At 38.8% G+C, this 19033-nt stretch overlaps 1 protein-coding gene across 2 annotated transcripts; it reads left to right on the top strand.

Moving 5' to 3' along the window:
- Positions 1-411: 411 nt before the first annotated feature.
- On the top strand, positions 412-18036 carry LOC147247642 (B-cadherin-like). 2 transcript variants are annotated; one of them, XM_086181269.1, is made up of 18 exons: positions 412-720; positions 2168-2282; positions 7385-7473; positions 8012-8212; positions 9225-9365; positions 9605-9760; positions 9978-10122; positions 10316-10488; positions 10974-11102; positions 11333-11518; positions 11891-12135; positions 12429-12571; positions 13799-13890; positions 14892-15024; positions 15383-15601; positions 15830-15957; positions 16837-16980; positions 17195-18036. In XM_086181269.1, the coding sequence occupies exons 1-18, from the start codon at positions 670-672 to the stop codon at positions 17408-17410; spliced, it is 2706 nt and encodes a 901-aa protein (XP_086037395.1). In that variant the 5' UTR covers positions 412-669; the 3' UTR covers positions 17411-18036. The 2 variants fall into 2 exon arrangements, with proteins under 2 accessions (XP_086037395.1, XP_086037393.1); XM_086181267.1 differs by having other exon boundaries at positions 419-720; positions 15827-15957; positions 17195-18035.
- The last annotated feature ends 997 nt before the right edge of the window (positions 18037-19033 follow it).

Below are 19033 nucleotides of genomic sequence, written 5' to 3'. Positions count from 1 at the left end.
TGTTGACAAAAGGGCTACTTTTTTAAAATCTTATTTGGTCAAATTACTAGGTGAAGAATAAGATAACCTCTTTTGAACATGATTATTACCTGAGTAGCTTTTTCATCGTTTTTGGCTTATGTTTGGTATGATTTATTTTGCTTCTGTTTTACTAATGCTTTAATCTTTGTTGCTTAAACATGTTGAACTGACTGAAGAAAGAATTGTTTTAATAGGACAGAATGGAAATGGAGAGAGAGAGAGAGAGAGAGAGAGAGAGAGAGAGAGAGAGAGATGCGCATGCATGTTGGGGGTGGCTGGAGATAAGAAATGAGACAGAGACTTCATAGAGACATAGCCCTCCGCTGGTCAGTATTACCTGGCAGGATCTCTGGTATGTGAATCGTCACCAGGAAGTAAGAGGAACTCTTGGTATCTGTCTATTTAGGCGTGTCTGCCTCTGTGACCATATGAGGAAGACGGAACTCGCACACCTGTGGGCTGACGTCATAGACAGAAAGTACCTGCTGAAACTCGTCCAGCTGAATTCATTCAGTTACTGCAACGACCCGCAAGGGCTAAGACAAAGAGCAACGACGAGGACAACCAAGACGGAATACATTGGTATTTAATTCATTTACTTGTTTTTGTTCTTCACTGCAACGACTGGTGACAGAGGACTTCTCACAGATGGGTGCCGCTCGCTTCGCGGTTTGGGGCAGTTTAATTGTCATTATTCAGGTGAGATTTCTTTTTTTTTTTTAAACTGACTGCAGTTGTCCTATTACTAACCGTTTACTCACTTATTAATGATATCAATCCATTTTCTGTCCAAATCCATGACAATAATTTCGCCGTTTCAGGGAAGTTACGCTTCCTCCGTCTGCAGCTAGGTTGAGGAAGTTTGATAGAGAGATGACTGGCGTCCATTATAACTCAATTAAGTGCAGCTTTCTCCATCGGCGATGTTTCAGTCGCTACTTCAGAGAAAATGAGTTCATAAACTCTAAGCATATAAGGTCCATATCGTTGGAACTTTCTGTCGTCGTGGAGCCAACGGCGGGGCCTCGCCCTTGTTCAGTTGATGACGTTGCCGACAGGTTAAACTTTGACTCTGTTTCGTTTTGTTGACTTCTCATCCGTGAGTTTTAACTTGTAATTGTATTAATGTCGATTGGTTGCTGGTACAACTAACACACAGTCTTTCTAATGGTTAAATTGTAATTGAAAAGCGTATATTAGTCTCTGAGCAAACCAAGGTGACTCATGCAGGCTGTAGTAGCTGGGCAGATTACTGTAATACTCACCCCTCTACCAAAGAATTCAGTCAGTCAGGTGTAATTAATTCAAATTTCCGCTGTACAAGTGTTAAGTCCTAAAGGACAGTTCACATTACTCCCAGTTTAAAATCTTTACACTGGTTACCAGTTTATCATAGTGATCTTAAAATGTCTTGATAAATTAAAAGACTTAGATGGCCCTTACTACATTTTAAAAATGCTTTCAGTTTATGAATCATTTGTTTCAGCTGTTCCACAAAGCAGAACCGCAGTGTCTGGTGAAGCTGCTTTTAGTCATGTTGGTACAAGCTTCCTGAGGACCTGAAAGGGTTGTGGTTGTTTTGTTTTTTTTTTTAAACTTAATTTGAACACATCAATTTAGTCTAGATTTTCTGTGCTATTACTTTTGCTTTAGTTGATGTTTGGGTCCTCACATATTTTAGTATAATATGCATATTACTGGTGCTGACCTGTACTCTTTATTCTCTTATTTGATCTTCATTGAATTATTTGACATTCAAAACACTGAAGAAAGTTATTGGTATTGGGTAAGTGTATATTAACCTGCCTGTTGACTACATAAAGCATTTGAAGCGTTCAATGTCCGCTCTCACAGACTTGTAAGGGACTTTACAGGTTTTACTGATATTACAATAAAACCTGTAAAGTCCCTTACAAGTCTGTGAGAGCGGACTGGATTAATAAGATACTGGATTAATAGTAAATAAAAACTTTGTTGGTTGTATACCCTTTTGTTCCACTGTATCCACTTGAATTGTGAATTACGAATGTACAGTACAGTTTCCCCATAAAAGTTGACTTGAAATGTTTTATCTTCCTTACCGTTGTCATACATTACTTCAGGTAACTGATCTCCATGATTTTGTCACATATTTTTCTTCTTTTAGGTATTGGCTGTGGTCTTTGCTGAAGAGCAAACATGTGCACCTGGATTCCAGTCAGATATGTTGATTTTCAAAGTGAACAGCGTGCGCCTTAGACCGGGCACATTGGTGGGCAAAGGTAGGAACAATCCAGGAGGTGGTTGTGAGTCATTACCCAATACAGTTCAATGGTTATGCTCAATTCTTATGATTGTTTGAGGTGTTTTGGTCATTTGTTACTGTAGAATATTGCACATTTTCAATCTAAATTAAGACGTTCAGCTGTGGTAGTATTTAGAAAAACAATGTCCAAAATTTTTAAGCCAAACACTCCTATGCCATGATAAAGGGCTCAAGATGGCATTCACAGATTAAGCTGTTCTTATTGTTGACACATGTAGCCTAAACAATCATTGGGCTCAGTTTGCTCTCTCGCTGCTCTTCATGTAATGCGTCCCCTGCAGGGCACAATAATGTCCCCAAGCCTGTTCTGCAGGCTTGGGGACAGGAAAAGGTGCCAAATGCTAGAAGCACAGGAGCAAGTGATTTTTGTTGAATTCTTTTGCTCCAGCCAAGCAATTTTCAGTGGGCCATAACCTTTAATGACTGTTGTTTTAATTGGGCCCTATAATTTCCATGGTCACAGATCGCAGAATTGGCAAATTGACATGGAATCTAGTTCCATCCATCAATCCATTTTCTTCCCCTTATTCCTGTTAAGGGTCACGTTGGGGCTGGAGCCTATCCCAGCAGCTTTCGGGCAAGAGGCGGGGTACACGCTGGCCAGGTCGCCAGTCCATCTCAGGGCCAAGATATATAGACAAACAACCATTCACACATACGGTTAATTTAGAGAATCCAATCAGCCCAATTGCATGTCTTTGGATGGTGGGAAGAAGCTGGAGTACCTGGAGAGAACCCACTCAGGCACAGGGAGAACATGCAGACTCCACACAGAGAGATCCCGTGCCTGAGATGCCACCTGGAATCTAGTTTTAATATGGAATTTCGTATATTTTAAATGAAATTCTGTTTTCATGTGGCAGAGGAACATATGTCAGGGGGAAGCAAATCTGAGTGACACAACCCTTCCTGTCTTCTCAGCACTCCTTGCCCTCCCTCCCCCGTCAAAACAATAACAGTATGGTGAAGCAACTAGCCACGGCTCTGACTTAGTCAGCGAAAAAAATTAAGGAACTCGATGCAAAGCCCTTGGTGCCAAGCCGAGCAGTTCTCAGCTGATATTTATGTGTCAGGTGAACTTTTGTAATTTTGTAAGTTTTGTCAAGTTCTGTTGACTGGAGATGCAAAAATACATGTACTGACGACTTGTTGTCCAAAAGCTATGTAAAAAAAACAAGGAGAATTACAATAACGCGAACAAGGTAACCACGTCCCTCCAAACTTGCATTACTGCTGTTTCATTCAAGTCTTGGGACTCTAGAAAAGAGTTTGTTGAGGATTTTGTCACAATGTGAAGCGTAGACTCACACACTAGGAAATACGTAAGGGCCAATTATTCCTGGTCTATGTAGGTTGATCCATGCAGATCTTTATTCAAATGGTAATTTGTTATGTAATTCTGTATATCCACAGCACCCAAACTTTACTTTTACAGTATGGTCAGGTATATTAAAGACTGCCAAGCTGTATCTTTGGTAACGGCATCGATTAACTTCCATTCGCTTAACCCTTCTGTCCCTGTTTGTTCTTCCATTGTAAAAAAATACCAACAGGTTGTCAGTGGACACACCTGAGTAACACAGTAGTGGTTATTTCAATTATCATGAAAACAAGATAATCAGAATAACATTTGTGACTATGCATTATTGAAATTCAATTAATCTTCTAGATCTAATTAACATGCTTAACAAAAAGTGTTTTGAATGACAAGTAGAAATTACATTATACTTAATTTTGTATGTGCATGTCAACCCTAACTGATTAAAAATACGAAGGGCAATATAGTTTTTATGCTTACATCCAGTACAGTTTAACAATTCAAATTTCATTTTATTCTCCAAATGTCCATAAATCTAAATCGACACGTTTCTCAAATAGATTTTGATAATAAAAGTGGAGCGCTAGAATTGTCATGAAAGGAACAAAGTGGACCTAATTGTTAAATGGAAAGTTTTTTTGTTTTTTTTTCTGCTGCGGTATTTTTGGAACAGAATTTCTCATACATTGCGTGATCATACTCAGAGGTGCACATAACTGGTGCGCATGCGTTGTTGGAATGCATGCTGCGCGGTAGATCAAACGCATTGAAACACTCTTGCGCATTAACAGCTGGGACCGCTGGGAGAGGAAGCACTCGTCAAAATGTCTAAGAAGCAGGTGATGATGATCGCACCGTTGATGATGTGGTGCAAAATATGCTGCGAGGATGTTCACGTTTCAATGTGTTTGATATACTTAATGTTAGTTATGACTCACTCATTTCCTGGGTGCCCATCTTGAGTAAGATGGTAAGGGGCCTGTACTTTGCAAGTCAAACCACTCATACTTCCTGAACATAACTTGTTAAACCATTGGGTTTAAACCCCAGATAGTGATATATTGCCATGTATCATTGCAGACATGGCATCTCCATTCATGCCTTCAACCTTCAGACATAAACTCAAAGCCTGAAATGATCAATACCAAATGTTCTGTACTTAACATAATGACTATGCGAACATTTTCCCTAGGTTTTGACTACCTCTAACTAGTGCACACTAGATATCATCTATACTTCTACTACTCTAAATGTTTCTAAAAATGTTAAATTAGCATATTCATGTGATTTTTTTTTTTGTCTGATTTGTTTTTTTAGGACACAGCCTGAAAATATCCTCATTTCCCAAACCTGACTGTTGATGCCTCATTATCTTTAGACATTTGAATGCATTTGCGCACATAACAAGGACTGTGGTTTTATTGTCTGCAAGTCCAATAGGAAGGAGAACTGCAGAAATAAAGAGTGATAAGAGCTTAACCACCTGACTGCTGATTTTAGGACAAATATGAACATCTCATTAACACACACACACACAGATATATCGAGATAGAGATGGAGATAGATAGATAGATAGATAGATAGATAGATAGATAGATAGATATAGCAAGTTGTGTTATGCGTCTTCCCCAAAGTCATGAGTTTAGATCACAAGACATTGTACAGCATGGTCACATTAGTTGGTTGTGTCACTGGTAGTGTCACACTTGATTGAACTTCCTTCTAAGAACAAAATGGTTTGTGTGATGCAATTAGGTCTGAAACCCTATAAATACAACATGGGTATTCCAGGAGTGTAGCATATGGTTTTAATTTCATGTTAATTACCTGCATCAATTCCTCAATGCTGAATTTCTATGCACTCCGAATATAACATATACCTGAACTCACATGCATACTTCTGAATTCTTCACACAATGTAATGTGTTCGGATTGCATAATAGTAATTAGGCCTGGGAATTGCTACCGATTTTCTGAATTTATCTGATGTATAAATTTGTGGTTCAATATTAAAAAAATAGTAATTTCAGGTTCAGAACCAATTTCGCTTGGTTATCAAAGACATTTTGATTTAATAGTGCTGCAAATTGTGCAAAGATGGAACTCTCATCCGTTCCATTATTAATACTATGTTAAGTTTTAAAAATTGACCCGGAAGTAGTAAAATTACTGCACTCTTTATTTAATATGACCCACACAGAGTGGAGCTTTTTTGTATTTCCACAATATTTTACCTGTAGTTTGCACATTCACATACAGAGATTCTTTTACCAGCTGTTTTGTCGTCATATTTTGTCATGCTGCAAGACTTTCATGCTTTCAGGCCTAATGATGCTTTCAGTGGAGCTGCTTTCATCATGTGTTGGTTACAGAGCTTTTTAGTGACACTAGTACAGAGGATACAGGAAATAGGATTATTTCCTGTATCCTCTGTACTAGTATCACTAACAAGCTCTGTTAGTTGTGTTAAAAGATGTATATTAATTTAGGATATTCTAAATATCTTGTTTTGTTTCTTGGTTAGTCTCAGGAGTATAAGCATTGACCAAATGGAAAACAGTCAAATGTCTGTGTGACACAATTATCAATACACTTGTTAATGTTCACATTTTCATCTTTTTATTTAATCTCCATTGAGTGTAAACTTTTATGGTCTAGACTGTTGTTGGCAACCGATAACAGCTATGCTTTGGTGCTGTTGACCACATGATTTTACTTGCATTATGTAAGTACCTGCAATTGTACAATATCTGTATTTATGTTAAAAATAACTGATAGTTTGTTGTGATGAAACATTAACATTTCACTCAACAGTATGTACTGCAACCTACAAAACTCTCAGTGGATTATTTAATTATACACTTTCACTGAATTAGCAACCTACCCTTTGCATTTCTAGCAAATTTATCTGAAAAATGTTATATAAAATATCAAGGGTAGTTTTCATGAAAGTGTTGCTATTTTCTGTTCATTTGTTGAATATGTTGGGTGTGTGTGTGTGTGTGTGTGTGTGTGTGTGTATATAGATAGATAGATAGATAGATGGATGTCTATCTATCTATCTATCTATCTAATGCAATATTTACATCACTAATATTTTTAATACTAGTCATTACGAACTACATTATTACATGCAAGGCTGTTAGTCCACATTACTGGTCACAGGAATTACAGTAGATCAATAATTAGCCTGAAGTAGGATACTAGCATGGTACTACATGCTTACAATTACATGGTAATAATTTCCCTGCGGAACAGTACTCCAAAAGCACAGGGCAGAAGGGACCCATTTAATTGATGTACCACTAAAGTATGCTGAAGAAAACAGTCAGCTGCGTCTGTTGGTTTTGACTGAAACGTCAAGTAACATTTGTGGAAAAAAAACGAAGCAAAAGACCAGTCGGACTTGCATAAAAAAGTCTTGCTCTAGGGTCTTCTATGAGAACAACATAAAAATATGATTAAGGAACAATTTTGAAAAATTCTGTCATATCTGGTCATATGGCCAGCACTATGTCACTGTATAACCAAAAGTCTTTTTACCTCATGTAGAAAAATAGTTTGCCAATTCTTAAACTGAACAGATTAGAATGCATCAGTGCACTTAAACCCTTGTCCGCTTATCAATGACATTGATCTACTTACCACTTGTCAGCAGAGGTGACCATGACTCAGCAAAATGACATGTTACTTTATACTTGAGAACATTATTAATTATTTTTTTCTGTCCCTTTTCCAAGTGGGCTTCACTGACTGCACAGACCACCAAATATTTCCTTTCTTGAGTGAGAACTCACGTTTCAAGTTACAATCAGATGGAGTTTTAAAGGTGAGTGGGTAGAATTTTGGAGCTGATCATAAGAACCTAGTGGTTCATATTTCACATCTCAAGATGGAAAATGTCCACCCATTTGTAAGAAACCATAAAATGCTTCTGAATTGTGATTAGGGGGTGTAGCTCTAAATTTACAACCAAGCTCTCTGTCTTCCAAAAAGGACCTACTGTATGCTCAGTCAGTTTCAGGATCCCATCGAGAGACAAAGTACTTCTTCAGTCCAGTACCTTGTGCACCGTAGATCAGCCTCTAGTGTGAACAATTGTACTGTATGTTTGCAAAGAAGTTTAAAATATCCGGTTGAATCTTTCCAACTTGCTGCTGATCTACTTGGGAAATAGGCTTCACCCTCCTATCATGTAAAGATTGACCTGCTTGGTACAGATTGGCTATATACGGCATATGAACTTTGCAATTCAGAACATGATCATATTCCATTCAAGTGTTTCTCCTTGTGGCAGAATTTATTGATGACTTCAATGTTGCAATTTTAAATACCACATTATATATTCTATGACAATTTTTTGCCAGGTAAATAGAGAAGTTGTTCTTTATGATGGACCTCTCAACTTCCTGATCCACACCTGGACATCACAAGGTCAGAAGATGACTGTTCCTGTCAGTATAGTGCATCATCATCATGGCAACCACCATCAAAATGCTGGGCACCACCATGGGGACCACAACGATCAGCACCATCATGTAGACAGGAACCCAGTCAATAATACAGAGGTGGGATTTTAGGCACTATTAAGAAAGCATGAAGGGTAACTCCATTTGTGGTTTAGATGAGTCATCACCCAAAAAGTATATTGTGCCTTTGAATTAGGTACAGATTTTTCCCCTCCCACATTACTTCTTTGTGATACCACAATGGAGACAGAAACAGCGACATAAATTTAGCTTGGTGCTAATGAAACCTTTAAAAAATAATTGTTTCAAAATGTCCATTCACAAACTATGAAGCATTGCCTGGTTAATCCATGTCTTCTTCATCCAATTTTATGCTCGGTAATAATTGGTGGATTATACTGGACACAGCTTGAGTTTGTTGTTGGACAGTTTTGCTGTTGCTAGCGATTAGTATCTGTTAGATTAAAGATAGAAGTACAAGGGGAAAAAAAAGGTTTTCCTCAGCTCAGGACATCTATTTTTGAGTGCTCGATAGTCACTTTTTGGGTGAAACAGTTTCTGTGCTGAAACAAAAATAACATTAAATAGAATCTCTCTCCATTGAGTGCCTAAGTCCATCAAGACCAATGTAAAGAATTCATGTTTCACTTAAATTGATCTGACCTGTAACTGGGTAGGATTTTCCTTTGCCCTGGCTCCACTCCTCATCATTAGGTGTAATACTGTTGAGGGACAGACGAGTCTAATAATATTACCTTCAAAACAGGGGAGGAAAACTCTTAATAGGAAATATTATTTGGGGTTCCATATCACTCAAATATTTGAAAAGAAAGTTGAAAAGAAAGCTGAAAGGTTCTGTTTTTTGAACAAACATCGCCCCCTTGTGATTGTAGAAGAATGGCATGAAGCTACAAAGGATTTTCAGATGGGAATCCAGGCAGTGACTTGTAGGATACAGCTTTTATATTAACAGTATGTGCTTGTTGTGCTGATTTGTTGTAATGGGAGCGTTGAACGCCCAAACCAGAGACATGGTAGGATTGGAAGCATGGACATAAAAACTCGTGAATAGCTTAACAAACATTAACTTGATTATTGCATGCTTTTGCAGAGTGCAACTGATCCAGAACTGCCTGTCCTGAGATTCCCAGTGTCCAGTGAAGGGCTTAGGAGGAGAAAGAGAGACTGGGTTATTCCTGACATCAATGTTGCTGAGAATGAAAGAGGACCTTACCCCATGCAAGTGTCTCAAGTAAGATCTGCAGCCTCTCTTTTGACTATTTGATTTAAATTAAAAAAAAAAAAACTTGTAATGTTTCTCAATTTATCAATAGAAAGAACATGTTTTTAGATAATGTGAAATATTACACTGGGAACAGGATTATCTTAAAACCCATGGTGTTTTCCACTGTGGCTATCTTGATGAAGTTTTCCCCAAATATTATTGCAGTCATGTTCTGTCTATATTCAGCCGTGATATCCTTTGTCCAGATTCGCTCCAATGAAGACAAAGTAAAGAAGATCTATTACAGTATTACTGGTCCAGGAGCTGATGAGCCTCCTGTTGGTCTATTCACCATGGACCGAGACACTGGTCATCTTTATCTGACTCAACCCCTGGACCGAGAGAAGGTGCCCAGGTACACGGTAAGCATTCAATTATTTTTTTAACATGTAAATGAATAAATGACACGAGATTATACATTGACTGCTCTTTATTTTTACAATGCACGTTAAGCAAAAATGGTATGATGCATTTAGGGTATTTAACATTTATATGTAGAATGCAAAATCTTTTTTTCATTATGCCTCGAGTGATGGGAAATTCGTGCAGTGTGTATTATTCATACAAATGTGATTCCAGTTTCAAGCGCATGCAGTGGCCCAGGGTGCAGTAAATGCTGAGGAGCCCATGGAAATCATAGTGAATGTCATTGACCAGAATGACAACAAACCTGTTTTCAGTCAAGCCACCTTCCTGGGACAAGTGCCTGAGGCATCACCCAAAGGTATTTATTGGAATTAGTTTTTTAAGCCTGACCAACTCATCTATGAAGGTGTAAGAATGCCAAAGTTAGTTTTCATTCGCAACCATTTTTTCCCCCCCAAATCGAATAACTAATTTAGCTCATGCGATTAGCAGGGGTAGATGGAGAGTGAAGTTCTGCCAATAATTTGCTCCTCTTACTTCTTTCTCTTTAGATTTTGAGGTGATTAAGGTTTTAGCCACAGACCTGGACCAGCCCAATACTGACAACTCAGATATCCGCTACCGTATTCTGAGCCAGGACCCTGAGTTACCCTCTGAATCCCTGTTTGAAATCAATCCAGTCACCGGATCCATCCGAGTCAGTGGTACCGGGTTGGACCGAGAGGTGAGTCTATGAAGTCACATTATACTTGTCTCATTATGCTTTTATATGTGACTGATTTTAAATGGTGTGCAACTTAACCATGTAATATAAACATGAAACAGTAGTGTAGCTACCAAAGTGAAAACTTAGACTCCCATCTAGTATTTGACATTACGCCAGCCTTCAGTCTCTGGCCACTTCCCAGCCACATTGTTGTCACCACTGTATTATCTTATGTTTTATTTTTATGATAGCGAGGAGTCTTTTGCTTGTATACATGAATGTACACATTCATCCTTCTATTGGTTTCATAGATTTGGGCATACTTAATGCTGTTTTTTCTGACTGAATAGCATATTGGTACAGAACCTCTACATTTTTCTGAATGGCATTTGAAATTTCAAGTAACTCAGAGGAGATATGAATCCTTCAAAACACGAAATGAATTTGTCAAATATGAAATGGCAGCAAAATGTTTCAGCCCTTTTGTGTGTTTGTTCCAACAGAAATACCCTAAGTACACTCTGGTGGTGCAGGCAGCTGATATGGTGGGAGAAGGGTTGAGTGGAGAGGCTAAAGTGATCCTAACTGTCACAGATAGCAATGACAACGCTCCAAAATTCACTCAGCCCTCTGTAAGTACACAATACCTTGAAATACCGTCGATGTTATGTTGATGTTAGTGCCTAAGTTTTAATATTTGTTGGTCTGCATCATTCGATAGTGACACTTTAAAATAAACCTAATTGTATGACAAGTCAGAGCTTTAAAATGAAAATGTTGTTTTCAGAAATAAGAAAGATGAAAGAAAAAAAGGCAACATTAGCCATTTTTTCCCCTATCCTTTTATCTAATTCTTTTCCAGTATGAAACTGCAATAGCAGAAAACAAAGCTGACACCGTAGTTGCTAAGATGTTAGTAGATGACCAAGATGAGCCACATTCCCCAGCCTGGAATGCCATGTTCAAGATTGTTGATGGTGATCCTGGAAAACTTTTCACAATTAAAACCGGACCTAACAAGAATGAAGGAATCATCTCTACTGCCAAGGTAGGAAGTTGAACACAGTATTGAAGTTGACATGTCTTTTAATGTTAATGTCAATATACTAGAAACAAAAAGCAGAGTTGAAAAAGAGTAATCTTTAAAGAACATGTATTGAAAATTTATGAAAATAAAATAAATATCTTGTTTTATTACTTTTTGTCATGTAGTTAAATGTGCAAAAACTCAGGGTTTTTTTTCCCTGGGGGTGAAACCTTGTATTTGATTCAACAAACTACTTCTCTTCAAACTGTCAAAATCACTGAAGTAGTTGAACACCATCACTTTGGAAATACATCAAAGTTGTTCAGCAGGAAAGAACTGTAAGATATTCCGTGATTAACTTTGTGGCTTTGCCATCACTCTCGGTCCACACAGGGTCTTGACTTTGAAAAGGCCAGTCAGCACACTTTGTTGGTCTCAGTGGAGAATGAGATTCCTTTTGCTGTTCCGCTGCCCACCTCTACTGCCACTGTGGTGGTGAACGTGCTGGATGTGAATGAACCTCCAGTCTTTGATCCAGTGGAGAAGCATGTGACCAAAATGGAAGACCTTGCTATTGATGCTGATGTGGTGCACTACACAGCTTCTGACCCAGACATTGCACGCAAACAGAAAGTCATGTAAGATTAAACTCACTCTGCAATTCCCTTAATTTCAAACCCAGTCATATTTATGTGTATATACATACTTACACATACATATATATGTACACATGTATGTATGTACGTATGTATATATGTCTGTCTATCTGGCTGATAAATTTATTAGCCGAAAAAAGTTTTTTTTACTGAAATATCAAACTGTCAGAGATTTCTAATGTTTCTGCCCCCAGAAGTAGGAGGCATCCAACTGCTTGGTGGTAATTCTGAGCAGTCAGCTAACAGTTGGATATCTGTTTCTTTTCTATGACCAGGTATAAAATCGTCAGTGACCCAGCAGGCTGGTTGAATGTGGCCAAAGATAGCGGCCTGATTACAGTAAAGTCTGCCATGGACAGAGAGTCTCTCTTTGTCAAGGACAACAAATACCAAGCTCTCATTGGTGCATTTGACAACGGTAGGTGGGACACCCAACAATTTCCAGTTCAGCTTTTTTTGATTAGAAATGGCCATGCAAGAAATAAAAGCTTTGGGGAAGGTGATCTTGCTTGCTGAGTCCAAAAGTTACTGTTTGACCCACCCCCACATACTAATGTACAGTTGTTTCTTTTCATCATGTCATCTCCAATGTCGTGCTAGTGACTGAAAAACAGTAATTAGTTATAGTTACTAGTTACTGTAATTCAAAAGCAACACAGTTACTAACTCAGTTATTAAAAGCAAAAAGTAAAGCATGACTATGAAAAGTAACTATTTAGTTACAAAAAAAAGTTCAGAACTTTTAGCATTGTAGGCTCTGTACTACTTGACATGCATTTTCATCACTGAACTGAACTCTGCTCAGCAATATGGTCTATATTTATACAAACACTAAGATGTTTCAAAGTGATTGATTAACTTTAGCCTGGCTAGCAGCAGCACTCCCTCGCTGAAAAGAACAACTCAGGCGCTGTTGCTTAGGTGCATGGGGTGAGGTGACATCTGTGTCAGTATCTGGGCCGGTCCCTGACCCGCTAGCTTTAGCAACAAGTTTCGTTGCCGCCGCATGCTGCGTGCCTGGATGCTGCGTGCCTGGATGCTGCGTGCCTGGATGCTGCGTGCCTGGATGCTTTAATAGAGTAGAGCTGCTGTTTGCGGCCGCAGAGAGGGTCTTAGTTCCGAGACACAAGTTGCATTTAACAAACATCTTTCTCCTTCTGCTCAATGAAGGAGAAGTAGTGAGCGTACTTCCACGTGAAGAAACTCGCTCTAGGTTCCGCCGTGATGTCTTGCACGTTCTTGCTGTTATAAACAAATACGCCCCCACAGCGCAGCTCACTCTCCTCCTGTCTCTTTCACTTCCCCCAAGCCCCCCCGACACAGGAAGTAAACACTGTGGCTCAGCGGAGATAGTAAAATAACGTGAAATAAACTAATAAACGGATCGTTTAGTAACTATAACTGAGTTATTGAATTTTTAAAATAATGCGTTTGATTATTAGTTACTGCCAAAGTTACTTTTTTGGCAGTAACTAATAACGCAATAACGCGTTAGTCCCAACACTGGTCATCTCTAACTTAACATGCAAAAGTGGTAAAAAAAAAAAATAGTTCAGTGTTTTGTATTTGAGAAATTCTTCAGGAAGAACATGAATATAAATATGAATTTAATCTCATCATGTCTATGTGCATGTGTTGTCACTAGATGAAGTACCAGCCACAGGAACAGGCACCCTAATAATCCAGCTTGAAGATGTTAATGACAATGCCCCCTCCATTGAGCAACGTGAAATCAAGGTACATGTTCTCCAGCACACTGAACATTTGTCATGGGTCTGAACACGTTCAATGTAGATTAAAGTTAAACTCACTGATTGATGGGATGTGGTTTAAAATGTGGTCGTTCATGTTTAGATCAAATGAAAACTAAACGTGGAATTTTGGCATTTCTCTCTGAATGTTGGCCAGGACTAAGACTGATGGATTATGGTTTACTTTCACTTCAGCCATTCTCCATTTTCTATCCTTGTGAATGCACTGCTAGAGCTATGAAGAATGAAGCTGAAGCTCTGTTTTATCTTACAAAAATAAACCTTAAATCTTAAAAAATTCCATGTCCTTTTTAGTCCTGTTAGTTTTTACAAATTTTACAGTTTTTTTTTTTTTAGTTGATGATGGATTTGCATACTTGTACCATTTTGTTCATAACTGTAAAAGTTACAACTGTGTTGTAATATTGAAGGGAAGGGAATGAAACAAGCAGGAACAAACATTCACCACATGACTTACAAAGTTTATCCTCCCTTTCACATTGGAAACCATATTACTACAAACACATTACATTAAGGGAACACAGTTATGTTTGCACACAGCTGAGCAGATGTCCTTTTCCCTTTTGAGAATTACAGCGTAGCTCCATGCTATGGCAGTCCTTAATTTACAGCCTACCCTAATCATGAAGCAATTGATAATAAAACAGTTGAAGTGCCAACCAGATGCTTAAATAGTTGACATGTTCCATGATCAGTGGAAGCCCTTTGTTTCATGTTGGCACATGGCAAGACGTTCACTTGTCCTTTTCTTTGAAATGTTTTTTGAGTTAATGTTGCAGGGAGTTACCACCCTCTCAAAATTAAAGCACTGGAATGAACATGTAAAGTGAGAGGAATTTAAAGCTGACTTTAACAAAGGTGTACGTAAAAGGTTGTAAATTGTATGCTGTGCTCTGTTAAAGGTACTTTACGATAATAAATTGTTAATTCCAGATTTGAATTTCACTGAATGTGTTTGTTTCTCAGGTGTGTAACAAGCAATCGGCTCCTCATCTGCTGTCAGTGACAGATAAAGACGGCCCCGGAAACACTGCTCCATACAGGGTTTCCTTATACGGCATGTCTAAGGCCAACTGGACTGCTAGGATGAACGACTCCAGTATGTACATGATGGATGAATGCATCTATTTCAATAGGGAGACTATGAAGTTATTCCTGAAACAAATTCTTTTCAAAGTCAGCGAAGAAATAAGAACCTAATATATAACATTGGAACAAATAAAAGTGACTGTTTTTCCCTCCCCTGAAACCAGTATATCGGTTAATGTTTACGATCTCTGATGAGATCAGGGATCTTCTCAGATTTTTATTGTTGGAGTATAACTTCATGTAAAGAGGCCATGATGAAAGATACTTACCAGGACACAAACTTTTTAGCCAATGGCTAAAAGGCAGTGGTAAAAGATCAAATTGTAGTTGCAGGTTGCACAGTAATCCCTGGTCTTTTTCTGATGCAGAAACAGGCATTATCTTGAACTTGGCCACTGAGCTGGCCAGTGGAGTGTACACTGTGGTCCTTCGGGTGGGAGATAACCAGGGCTTTGAACAGGACAGCACTGTCCAGGCTAAAGTGTGTGACTGCAGCGGTGAACAGGTTATCTGCAAAGGGCGTGTGGCTGGTGGCACTGAACTGCCCGTAATCCTGGGAATACTGGGAGGCATCCTGTTGCTGCTCAGTGAGTGTGATATTTGATTTGTATTCAGTATGGAATGATGTTTATCATGACATCCTCGATGGAAAGTCATGGGATGTTAAATGTTTTCTTTGGGTCTCTGCATTAGTTTCAGTTGAGCTCAGCAATATTAACAACACTAAGACTACTTACGTTGACTGTTCAGCTGCACAATAATCAACTCAATGTGTCATGACAGTGCTGACTGTGTCTCTGCTATTTTCTCAGTGCTGCTGCTGCTGCTGCTGCTGTTTGCAAGACGAAGAGGAGGACGGAAAGAGGAACCTCTACTGCAGGATGACGACATCAGGGACAACATCTACTACTATGATGAGGAGGGAGGCGGCGAGGATGATCAGGTAACTAACCCTTGGTTTCTGGATGATAAACACTGGTTTCCAAATTTCCTGAATATTTTTTGATATTTTTTTTTTTTTGTTTTGTTAATATGGCCACTATGTTATAACTAAGTTGTCATTCCATAACTAGACTACAATAATTTTCTCAGCATGTGTCATGTGATTTTGAAATGCTTTGTGCTCCATAATCGTGTAAATTTGGGCATCTCATTGACTTGAACATCAGTGTATGTATGAAGGTGCATACAGATGACAGGGTGGCATCAAGGTATTCTGTCGTATGATTGTTGCTAAATCCAAATTACAAATGATCCTATTTCTATTTTGCAAAGCAATTTCAAAATGATATGCAATTTTACATATCAGGGTCATAATTTGGAGGTAGAGAACAGGAAGCTGGTCACTGCTGGTCAATGGTCTCTTGGCTAAACAAAATATGTCTAGCTGGGGACGCATCAAAATATTTCCACGTAGAACTTGATGACTTTTTTTTTTTTTTCCCAAACGGCCTGTTTGGTGCCTGCAGCTGTTATTGTGTCCTCCTGCAAGAATCTATGGATAACTACTGGCCTGGAGTTTACAAAGCCAGGGAGAGTTGTCTAAAGTCAAATATTAGACTCTCTGCGTTGTAAGCTATAGAATGTCTTATATGCTACATTGACTTCTGACAGCAGCAGCTCAGCTTTTGTTGGTTCCTGAATACATAAATATTTTTGGAGATTCCATTCAAGTCTATTTGTGGTTATAGCACAGTCCCCTCTGGCCTGATCTAAAGTCTGGATTCCATTTTCAACAATGTGTAGAAAAACACTGTTATCATTCTGGAATCCTGTGTTTTGTATGTGATCGAGTTTAATATCTCTAAATTATCTCCATCAGGACTATGATCTCAGTGTCCTCCATCAAGGTCTGGACAACCGGCCTGAAGTGTTCCGGAACGATGTGGTGCCAAACTTCATGCCTGCCCCACAGTACCGACCTCGCCCTGCCAACCCAGAGGAAATTGGCAACTTCATCGATGATGTGAGTCAAGAGCTCATAAACACTTCAATGAATGCTAGTTGAATCATATCACGAATCTTTGCTTTGATACATGCTTTTTTATGACATGTTTACACATGTTGCTGTCTTAATTATTAATGTTGCTTTAGAAGCACTTCAGAACTTGTACACCGACTATGTCGTAATGTCAGTGACTTGATGATGCAGTCTTGTGTAATTCCTGATTCCCCCTCAGAACCTGAAGGCAGCTGACAATGACCCAACAGCACCCCCCTATGACTCGCTGCTGGTGTTTGACTATGAAGGAGGTGGCTCAGATGCAGGAAGCCTGTCGACTCTGAACTCGTCAAGCAGCGGTGACCAAGACTATGATTGTCTCAGTGACTGGGGACCTCGCTTCAAGAAACTGGCTGACATGTATGGAGGTGGAGAGGATGACGACATGCTGTAAACACACAGAAGAACAGAATGGATGTGAGTGAAGCTTTGTGACAAACTTGGACTGATAAATGAATGTGTCCCAGGAAAACCGCTCAGCCACATATCAATAGTTTTGAGTTTGTGTGTCCTTATTAGCAGTTACGAGCCATTGCTCAGAAGCCAGAGGGAGGTGTTAAGAGTTTTCACATTGAATGGTGAAGCTCTGATGTCTTTTACACCCTTGTTGGACTTCCAGCCTAAGAACTAAAATACTTTTGATAATCATCATCATCCTTGAGCTCGGCAGCATTCATCACATCTTAATGTTGATTTGTGTATTTTGTACAGATATTGTTGCTTGCATTGTGACTTACTGGGTCACAATGGATACACATGCACATGCTTACGGTTGTATTATTCTGGCAGTTTATGATGCTGAGCCATTTCTGTTTTTGTAGTCTGCTTCAGGGACGTGCCATTATTTTGTGTTTCTTAATCAAATGACCATGATGAAATCAGTTAGTTGTTTTTACTTTGTAATGCCACAACACTTGTTTGCTGTTAACTCCAAAGGTACTTTATTACAAACATTTGCTAATTTTGGATTTTTTTATAAAGTTGTCTTAATACAATTAAAGGTTTGTGAGTGGCCTCTTTTTCAACTCATGGATTTGTCATTCATGCACCCAACACCATGTGCCGAAGTGGGTGTGTATATATCAACTTAGCAAATGCAGTTTTGTGAACATAATGTATATAATGAACACCCCTCACCTCCCCACCCCGTCCCCTGGCCTTCATATGCTACTTTTTAACTATAAAGTGAACATGGTTGTTTGATACAGACCCGTCAAAGACTTTATTTTTCAAATTTGGGGAAAAAATGTCTAAATTTGTAAAGATTATCATTTCAAATAGTACTTGAGTGGTGTCACAATGACATCTGTCAAAATGTCAACTTGTGTGGGAAAGTTCCCTCTATCTTTTATAGGTGGGTGAGGATGATTCCTGATGGAAGACTTAAACATGGCTGTATTAGAGGTGCAGTGTTATACAAGTTATGCCTTTCGACGGTGATTAGAGAGGGAAAATCCATTCAAACTGTCCCCCCCCCCCCCAATCTTTGTTCACTATTTTAGAGAAGAGTATTAAAATGTGTGAATCCAATGAAAAAGTATAAATTTCAGTCCCTTCAGAAAAACGTGATTATACAATTGCATAATTCAAGGCATAATCAGCCAAAGTCCGCAAATTTCTGCGGGGGTGGCTTTTTTTTTTTTTTCAAAGACACCGCACTTTCGCCCCATAAATTGACCATTTCCACGCAAAATGCGCGAAATATGTGGGGCTTGCATGATTTCATAATCCTCATTTTCATTGCAAAACAGCCACACATCTTTGCAGAAAGTTGACAAATGTTGCATTGACTGCACACGAGCAGCCGTTTTCCTCCTGTTGCCTTGGGAACATTGTGAAGTGATGTCATCTGAATGCTGCAAACCCCGCGAAGAAGACATGATGAATTTCACGAATTAGTCTCATTTGCTAAAAAAAAAAAACAACCTTGGAATTTCTTTGACTCATCAACGTTTTGTAAGTTTGAACCATTTGTTTATTGAGGTCTGAAACCAAACAAGTTGAGAACTTAATTATT

This window comes from Aulostomus chinensis, chromosome 16 (genome assembly GCF_037954235.1).
Source record: "Aulostomus chinensis isolate RoL2024-O1b breed Wild chromosome 16, RoL_Achi_v1.0, whole genome shotgun sequence".
Taxonomy (NCBI): Eukaryota; Metazoa; Chordata; class Actinopteri; order Syngnathiformes; family Aulostomidae; genus Aulostomus; species Aulostomus chinensis.
This window is presented reverse-complemented; position numbering and strand designations above follow the sequence as displayed.